Consider the following 10,343-nt stretch of genomic DNA (forward strand, 5'->3'; position numbering starts at 1 on the left):
TCAGCTGTCCTGGAACTCACTATATAGACCAGGCTGGCCTTGAACAAAGACCTACCTGCCTCTGACTCTCAAGTGCTGCGATTAAAGGTGTGTGTCACCTTGCCTGGCTTGAAAGATGAATCTGAATCCAAACTCAATCCAAATCCATCAGTCATGATTAATTAGCTAAATAAAACATTCTTTTTGCCTGCAGAATATGTGAGGTGATGGTTCCTATCATGGAAGATTGACTTATAAGTTTAACTCCTTGATCCAATTCTATTCAGGTGCATAGTGAAAATGTCCCCTTGAAAGATAAAGTTGAAAGATAAATAAAACTCTTAAGAATAATGATCCTCTGAAGTAGAAAAGCTGGGCTGGAAAGATTGCTCAGCGGTTAAGAGCAGAAGACCTGGGTCTGAATCCCAGCACCCACAAGGCAGCTAGCAACCATCTGTCACTCTTGTTCCTGTCTGATGCCTTCTTCTGTCCTCTGCACGCATTACGCAACATGGGTGTACTTACACACAGGCAGGCATAACACTCATACACATTAAAAAAATAATAATTTATTTAAAAAACTAAAAAAAAATAAGTAGAAAGCTTAACTCCAAATAAGGATATCAAAAGCAGCAATTGTTAAACAAACTGTTTTGAAATTGCATTTAATAATATCAGGATCTTTAGGGCAGATTCCATACAGACAGACTTTCCTGCAAGAAGCATTCAGTACCATTGTGCTGGATCCACTCATGCCCCTATTTTAAGCTCATCATCTAATCTTGCCAGCTGTGGCCTCCCTGAATTGGCCCTCAGCAAACACCTGCTCAGCAGATTTCCTAGGCAGGAATAGTGTTCTAGCCCTTACCGGAGAAGATGCCTTACAGCAGCATCAAACTGCAGCAGCATCACCTCCCTGCGGAGGAGGAGGGCCTGGGCCACCTGGCTCGGGTCCTGGGGACTCTGGAGGCTGTCAAGCATTTTCTGCAGTTCTTGTAGCTCAGATCCTAGAAAGTGGGCAACATGGGAGTCAGATGGTGTGAAATACAAGCTGCCATAACCAATCCTGTAAACCTTTCTTTCACCCCCAGAGTTACTTTGTCACCTAAACAGACTTCTGCTCCTTTGTTTGTGGATGTGCTAATTATATGTTTTGCAAGACCAGCAAAGCCTTATGCTCTAGAACCCAAGGTCCGACTTGACTTTCCTTCCTTCCTCCCTCCGGAAGATAAAATCTTGCTCTGCTTTCAGCATAGTGAAAACATATTGTTGAAAGTTTTAAGATTTACAAGGCAGTGGTCTCAAAATAGAATGAAAAAGAGAAATGACGCATGATGGGAAAGCAAAGTTCTCAGAACACAGAACTTTAAAATTACCATCAGTTATAACCATACTCATTTCCATGCAAATCAGCTTTCCCTGTCATTGGCTCATGGACTGAAAGAATCAAGAGTCATAAAGTGAGTAAAAACGATATGCACATAGATATACATACATACAGGTGCATGTATATCCATGCATGAGCTTCTAGGAGATTCTAGTCATTTTAGCAACTTGGCTTATTTCTTAGACATCTTATACAAGAGAATGCTCCATACAATAACTGTACTCACTTGAGACAAAACTGTATGGAGATGCTTTTTGGATCACTCAGGCTGGATGGATTTAGGAACCTGGCCTGCATCTGGATAGCTGTCCCTGGACCTCTGTCATTGGCCCAGGGAAGAAGCAAGTCAGACAAATTGGGAGAACACAGCAAAAAATAAGGAACTCTCACGGAGTGCAGCAGGCCTATACTGTCAGGGATATCTGAATATCAGCTGGTCTAAAAATGCTCATCTGCTCTCTCCAAAGACACAAAGGCTTTCTGCCCTGAGAGGTATCTGTGTTATAGGAAGAACTGTGGAAATTGGTCACTATTGCTCCATGGGCAGCCACAGGCAGGAGTAGCTCAAGGGAATTGCTGGGGTGGCTCTCTCAGCAGTTCTTCTAGACCCAAGCAGCCTCTCCCCTCCCTTGCCAGGGCCTCCCTAGTATTTACCCATCAGGAAAGCAGAGGACAGTAGGAATGAATGGAGACGCCATTTGTAAGTCTGATCAGGGTGGATCTGGGGCTGAGAATGACTGGTAATATTTGCAATACTTTTATGTGACTTTGGGGAAAAATGAGCAGTCCAGAAACATCCATTTGTTGTTTTACACATAACAAAAATATTATTTGTTTTTTCCCATAATTCCAAATATTTGGGTCTAGTCATCAACTTTTTTGTGATTCCTCTAAATGTGATGATCCGTCCCATCAGTCTACAAAGAAGTATCTGCTAGAAGTGGCAATAACATGAACTGCACCAGATGTTTGGGGTGAATGGTGGGAGGAGAAGTGCTCACTGAGCCTCATTTGTTCTCAGCCTAGTGTTTTGGGTCTAAAAGCAATACACTGTGAGGCAAGTGGAAAGCAGGCAAAGATGTTTACGATCCTCTGTAGTAAAGGAAAATATAAAACCTCACATGCCCTATGATTAAAGCACTGTAGTAGAATGTAAATATACAAAGCATTTGGGCACAGGCTACAAGAGAATGCAGGCAAATGAAAACATCACACTCCTTGGAGTGGCTGGATCCTGGTGACTGCCACATTTCAACATGTCTATTGTTGTGCTGTTTGAACAGGATGGCATGTGATCAAAATATTTATGTGGTGACAAAAAATCAATTCAACAATGGATAAAGATGTTAATTTGAAATCTGCAATGTTGAGGAAGACAGAGACATGCTTCCAGATGTCAGCATAGAAAAGAACTTTCTGAACAGTACTCAAATAGCACAGAAAATAACCTCAAGAGTTGACAAATGGGATTTCATGAAATTAAAAACGCTTCTACACAGCAAGGAAAACTATCAGCAGAGCAAACAGACAGGTTACAGAATGGGAGAAGTTCTTTACCAGCTATACTTCAAAAAGGGGGTTAATATCTAGAATACAGAAACTGCAAATATTAAACATAAAAAAACCCTTTGCCAATTAATAAATGGGCAACTAAACAAACAGGTCACAAAAGAAGAAACACAATGGCTAATAAATATTTTTAAAAGTCTTCAACATTCATAGCCATCAGGGAAATGCAAATTATAACTACTTTGAGATCCCATCTCTCCTCAGTCAGAATGGCTAATATCAAGAAAACAAATGATAACAAATGTTGGGGAGGATCACTGCTGGTGAGAGTATAAGCAGGTACAGCCACTATGGAAATCATTGTTGATGTTTCTCAAATTAAAAATAGAACTACCATGGCTGGAGAGATGGCTGAGTACTTAAGAGCACTGACTGCTCTTGCAGAGGACCTGGGTTCAATTCCCAGCACCCACATGGCAGTTACAAACTATCCTTAACTCCAGTTCCAGAGGAATCCAAAGCTCTTTTCTGACCTCCGAGGCATTGCACAACACGGGTGCACTCACATGCATACAGGCAATACACTCATACACATAAAATAAAAATAAAAATAAAATAGACCTACTATCTGACCCAGCTATACCATCTGGGTATATACCTAAAGGACTCTACATCTTACTACAGAGACCCCTGCAAATCCATACTCACTGCTGCTCTATTCATAATAGTAAGGATAAGGAATCAGCCAAGATGCCATCAGCTGATGAATGGATAATGAAAATGTGGTGCATACACACAATATAGCTTTATTAAACGGGAAAGAAAAATGAAATTACGAAAATTTCAGGAAAGTAGATGGATCTAGAAATATTACATTAGCAGAGGTAATCCAGACTCAGAAAAACAAATATCATACGTTCTCACTCATGCAAATATAGCTTTCAGCTTTTATATATGTGTGTCTATGTGAGTGTGGGTGTAGGTCATGAGACTAGAAAAGGGCCATAAGAAAGAAAAAGAGTTCTTAAGGAGAGGAGGGAAATAGAGTACATGTGAGATAAAAGTGAAGAGATGACCGCTGGGCTAATGAAACATAATACTTTTATGACAGTTTAAAAACAAGTAAAAATAGCTGTCTGTTGAAATGTGGCCTTATTAAAACACAGTTGTGGCCATGGGAACTACCTTTCCTTTGATGTTTACTGATTTTACAGTCTTCTTTCTGGCCTTTCTGCCTTGGTGTGGACAGGATGCTTCTGGGGAGAGGATGTGGCAGATGTGGGGAAACAGCCTGGGTGTAAGGTGGGGCAGAAGGTGGTCAGACAGCTGACAGCTTGAGGGTGAGTCACAGGAACCCAGGAAATATCAGGTGTCCTCAGACTGATCCAATGTGGGAAGTTACACACACACACACACACACACACACACACACACACACACACGATAGAGGGGTTGGGCAGAGGGACAGTGTATTTATTGTGTGGGGTTCCAACTGGCCTTCTGATCCTTTGCAGAGAATGCTGTGTAAATTGCCCTACTCTGCTTAAGTCCTTTGCTTCACAAAGACTCAGAAGAGAATTGCTGGTTTTCAGGGAAGGAGAGAAAGTGGCAGAGTGTACAGAGAGCTCACGGAGTATCAGAGCTGTTTCCTTTGGCCATAGGGGAGGACCAAGTGCTCAAATGCCGAGTGCTCTTTTAAAAATATTGAAAGCATGCAAGTTCACAAAAGTAATTTTATCCATCTCCATTAGCTCTGAACCAGCTTAGAGGGCCAGACTCCCATTTCCTCTTTCACCTTGGTTCTCCCTGGCTCCTCTGGGAATTGGGCCAGGAGCTAAGCAGCCTATCCTTTTTTAAAAAAGATGATTGTGTTAGTGGATTTTTTTTTCTTTTTCGTTTAATTTGCTCTTTATCTATTTTCAGCAAATCAGTTCATGCAAAACTTTGCATAGTCTCCTTGGAGCACAAATGTTTTTTTCTTGCAGCAAGCCAAGTAGGCCATCTCTAATTGTACATCTCAGAAAGCCTGAACCACGTGTAGTTCCATGATCTCCATGTTTGTGGCACACACAGCAAGGAAACAACTTCCTTCATCTTGAACGCTAGGTCATCAACCATCACCTCATTTCCACTGTTTGTCAACACCACACTGGTAGGCTGATGGCCTTCACCAGAGAGAGACCTTCTCTTGTCTTGCTAGGACTGTCCTATTATTTCCACCAATCCAAGTTGAGGCAAGTGCCCCCAAAGCAGCTCCCTACAGGCTCCCCTGCTCCCCCAGCTGCTGGAGGGTTTTCTGAACTGTGATCATCTGGAAACATGGTTCTAGCTCTCTCAGTTTCTAAGGGCAGGAAGGCCATTTTTTGCGGCCCTCCCTCCTTTCTCCTGACCCTTTTCTGAAGTCCAGCTCCCACAATTTCATAGCAGCTTCCCTAAGATTGAGCATCTTAGCCTATTCTGAGTGAATTCCAACAGTCCCAACATTAGCAAGGGTACTTTGGTATTTCTTCAGTCTTGTGATGCATGTCTTGAAGACTTGGTGGTCCTCTTGAGAGCTGATCATCTTAACAGCAGTTCCAGGCTTCCTGCTGAGGTGGTGCTGACATCTCCCCGCTTCCTCCTTCTTCAACTCAGAGGTCATCTAGCATCCTTCTTGTCACCATTCTGCCCTTCCCTGTGCTCCACATCAGAATAGTCAGATTCTTTCATTGTTTATTAACATGACACAAATCTGCTGGCCACCAGGTTCAGGGTCCCCGGAAACATTTTTTTTTCTTTATGTACCAGTTGAAAGGGAATAGACTCAGGTTAGATCATATTTTTCTTAAAACCACCAGGTCTAAACAGGCCTATTACTTGTTTCTTAGGCTCATCTCATTCTTTAAAATTCTTGGCTTAAGCTGGGCTTAGTGGTGTATGCTTTTAATCCCAGCACTCGGAAGGTGGAGGCAGGTGGATCTCTGTGAGTTCAAGGCCAGCCTGGTCTACGTAGTGGGTTCTAGGCCAGCCCCACTACTGGGAGACCCTGTCTCAAAAAGGCCAAAAAAATAAAAATTCCTGGCTTACCATACTTATTATTAGTTGATTACTAGTAGCATAACTAGTGATTTAATTTGTATGGGAGGCAAATTATTAAAATAAGATTTGTGTCTCTGCTTCCAATAAACTCTATTTACTTTATAAGATACTATTGTGGGGGGCTGGAGAGATGGCTCAGCAGTTAAGAGCACTGACTGCTCTTGCAGAGGACCCGGGTTCGATTCCCACCCCACATGGTGGCTATGAACCGTCCTTAACTCCAGTTCTAGGGGAATCCAAAGTCCGCTTCTGACCTCCAGGGCATTGCATGACACAGGTGCACTCACATACATGCAGGCAATATACTTATACACATAAAATAAATATAATAAAAATTATTTTTTAAAAAGATACTACTGTGGTCTTATTGACTGGGGAAGGGGGGTCCCATAGACCCTCAAACAATGCTGGTTATTGCTGTTATACTTGTTTAATTGTCAGAACTTGACAGTAAGACCCTGTTGCCAAAGACACTACACACCTGACTCATAGAACAAACAAGGAGAAATCAAGCTGATACTGACCTCTAAGTCTTGTCTCTACTGGCTAGCATTCATAGTACTAGAAGGTACTATGTAAATTATTGGCAGAAAAAGGTTTTTTTTTTTTTACCCAGCTGTAAACCTTGTGAGCTAAAATAAAAACAGGCTTGGCAAAATATGCCCACTGGTGCAAAGGTGGCACAAATGTTATGGAAGTAACCAACCACCTTCTGATTGGATTTAAGGTCCCCTTCACAAGATGGAGTCTATACTGGGCATTATGACTAGGGCCAAGAACCTGTGGCTAGAAAAGATCACAGGCCACAGGGAAGAATCCACTACTACTACTGTGCTAAACTGACAGAGTAGTAAACTGACTCTTAATGATTTATTGTTATAACCAAAGATTAGTGCATCTCTCAACTCTCACCAGAGAAGGTTCTTCTTACAGCAGACGGCAATTAACACAGAGACTCACAACTGGTCAACATGCAGAGACTAAGAGACTTCAGAGTGCTCAGCCCTAAATGAGACACCTATATCATACTTTCTCCTCTGAAGACTCAGGGATCACTGTGGTAGAAAGATTGTAAGAGCCAGAGGTGGTAGATGAATACAAAGAAAATGTGTTGTGTGAACACCACAGGGTAGTTGCCCATATGAACCTACAGCATTTGTGACAACATGACAACATGCACAAGGCCTAGAATTCTAACTCCAAGAGATCTGACTCCTCTTCTGGCCTCTATAGGCACCCACACACATGTGGCATATACTCCTGTAGATACAGGCATACGCATAAATTTTTTAAAAGATATTATTGTATAATATCTCTATATATGTGTGCATGTTAGTGCATGCTCATGTGGATATGACTGTGTGCCTGTGTGTGTGTGTGTATGTGTGTGTGCGTGCGTGCGTGTGTGTGTGTTTGTGCATGCACATACTCCAGAGGTCAACCTTGTTTTTTGAAACAGGATCTCTCCTTGACCTGAGGTTCTTTAATTAGGCTAGACTGGCTGGCCAAGGAGCCCCTGTCTCTGCTTCTCCAGTGCTGGGATTGTAAGCATTTTTACATGGGTTCTGAAGATCAAACTCAGGTTGCATGGCAAGCACTTCACTAAGTTCTCTCCCTAGCAGATTGTATAGTATCTTGTCAATACTAGAATATATGGAGATATTATGTTTGTCTCATAACCCAGTGCTCATTCACTGATTGGAACAGGACTAGGAAACTAAAGCTGCAACATTCTTACCACAGAATTATCAGATGGTTCTAAGATAATCAAAACTGACTCAAGGCTTCTTAACAGTGCATGCTTATTTCTGACCTTGTCATGTGAGTTCACAAGATAGAAGAAGAAAAGGAGTCCTATGTATCCTTAATACTGGGTGTTACGTAGTTTATGTCACTTAATGTCCTTACAACCCATTTTTTTATATTTTAATCCAGAGAACATTTCTATGAGACAGACATTAGCATTCCAGTTTGTAGATGGGCAAACAGAGACCCAGGGAGGAAAGTAACTAGCATCTAGTGACTACTGAGCAGAGGTGGGGTCCAAGCCTGGGTTCCTGGACAACTGACTAAGTGGGTACTTTCTGGTGAGCCTATGAACATGGAATCAATCAGCTGAATGCACACTTGGAGACAGTACATGATGGTACTTTTCCTTCGTCCTTCCTATCACTCTCATTTGAAGAAATATAGTTCTGGGTTTCCAAATATTAACAATTTCATAGAATTTCAACTGAACATCATTGGTGATTTTTAATCATGGTTAGTCACTTACCAATGCCTTCGGTTCCTCCCCAATCACTTCTCAAAGGGTTAGGACTTAAAGGAAATTCAAAGCATGCTGAACAATTGCCCAGTTTGGCAAAGCTGAAAAGGTAGGCCACAATATCGTGGAGTGAAGCTATCAGCTGGAGGGTTAGCTTTAAGGCTTTAAAAGCAGCCTGCAGGTAAAAGCAACAAAAGAAAAAAGTTTCAGGATGCTTTCTAAGATACATATAAAATATTTCAGCACAACTAAGGAACAATATCTTTAAACATGTATGCTCTGGTCCCTCAGGATCTGCAGCGTTTGACCTCAGAATGCTATGGACACCATCATGTGCAGATGTTCAAGTGCCTTATTTAACATGGAACACTATGTTCATTTAGCCTATATACAGCCTCCTGTGAACTTCTAGTCACCTTCAATTACTTGTAATATCTATGTGTACTATGTACACACACAATTTTTCTCCAATATTTTTGATCAGTGATTGGTTGAATCCATGGATGCACAAATTGTGGTACCAAGGGTTGACTATATTTAAATGAACATTTTACAGTGACACAGGATAATATCTGAAAGGGAAAATAACAAACTTAGTCAGGGTGTTTTTTTTTTTTTTTTTTTTAAGGGCTGGGAGGAAGCTGAGGATTAATAAGGAACATATTGGAAGCCCAAATTAGTGTTCATTAATCACCTAAGGAAAAACAGAATTCATGAAATAACGAGCCTCAAGAGAAACTATAACAAAGCAGGTAAAAGTATTAGAAGCTATGAAAAGATTTCTGTGATTAGGGATCACTGAAAAAATCGTTCTGTTGAATTGATGTGCTTAACCCTGAAACATAAAAAAATGACCGCTTTCCACTCTGGCACACACACAAAGTACAAACCTTTTCTGGCAGAGTTTTGTACATAAACAGCACTTCGGAAGGATGGGGGATAAACCATAAGTTGAGGAAGACTTTCCCATCATCTGATAGCAAGCTCCGAGGCCGAGGCTGGAAACTCCTGCAATGTGAGAAGAAAATGGCAACAGCACAGGCAAGTTCCTACAAGCCAGAGGCATGTGGTATGTGAAGGACCACAGCCACACAGGCCTGTCACTGCAGGCCCAGCATCCAGGCCAGGGCAGCAGGCCCCTTTCTACTGCTCCCAGGTGGCCAGAGTGACATAAATAACCCAGTTGGAAGAACAGTAGGAGGCTGATTTTAGTCTGAGCTACTTGGGAAGGAGGAAGGCGTGGGTATGGAGGGAGGGTCAGTGTGGTAAGGAAGGGCAGGAATTAGATGGCTGGCCTCATACTGAGTGTTACATATTTTATGTCAGTTAATGTCTTCACAACCTATTTTTGTACCTGTTTCATGACAGAGGAAATTAAGGCTTTGGGAGGTTATGCAGGCCCTGCCTACCAGTTCCCAAGGCAAAGGTAGCATTTAAATACACATCTGTCTAGTTCTAGAATCATGCCTCTAGATACCAGTTTTGTTTTTCTTCCCTGCCCACTATGTTTCTATTACATACAAATAACAAAAGAAATTATATAGATGCAGCAATCAGTTTGAGAAAAGGAAGCTGATATATAATTCCCTTCAGAAGAGATAGTTCATTTAGGGCTTGGAGGTAGGAGGGAGAACATTAGACAGAAAATGGTACAGTTTAACATGATGAGGGCCTTAAAAGGAAGGAAAGACTCCCTTTAAAACCTGAACAAGAACTTCATTAAAAGTAAGCATGGGAGATAAGGTTGGGGGAGGGATAGCCATTATGAGAGGGAGGCCAGAGAAACGTTTCCAGGGTGAATCCTTACAGCAATTCCCAGAACAAAGGAAGTACCAGACTTTTATAAGTTTGAGGGTGCTTACCAAAGGTTTCACATCACATGATTTAGTTGTACGGCACATAACTTGACAAAGATCATGGAGAAGCCAGGTATCATAAATGAAGAGCTGTCAAGTCACAGCATAAACTGCTTCCTTTTTTAATTGAATTTTTATAAATTACATACAATATATTTTGATTGTATTTAGATCCTTTCCCCTATCTCTTCCTCTCTTACTAGCTCCCTGACAAATTTCATGTACTCTAGTGTATATTATATATAATATGCATTATATACTATGTTAT

The 10,343-nt window shown here is 41.4% G+C and overlaps 1 protein-coding gene across 1 annotated transcript in view; it reads right to left on the reverse strand.

The window, feature by feature from the left end:
* Positions 1-10,343, reverse strand: part of LOC103749584 — a 193,047-nt gene that overhangs the window by 77,183 nt on the left and 105,521 nt on the right. Inside the window, exons 28-30 of the mRNA XM_017803006.2 lie at positions 9,110-9,227; positions 8,229-8,394; positions 848-986 (exon numbers count right to left, since the gene is read on the reverse strand). Of these exons, the coding sequence (XP_017658495.2) occupies positions 848-986; positions 8,229-8,394; positions 9,110-9,227 (423 nt within the window). The remainder of the gene's footprint in view (positions 1-847; positions 987-8,228; positions 8,395-9,109; positions 9,228-10,343) is intronic.

The sequence above is a fragment of the Nannospalax galili genome, unplaced genomic scaffold (assembly GCF_000622305.1).
Source record: "Nannospalax galili isolate Female #2095 unplaced genomic scaffold, S.galili_v1.0 scaffold646, whole genome shotgun sequence".
Taxonomy (NCBI): Eukaryota; Metazoa; Chordata; class Mammalia; order Rodentia; family Spalacidae; genus Nannospalax; species Nannospalax galili.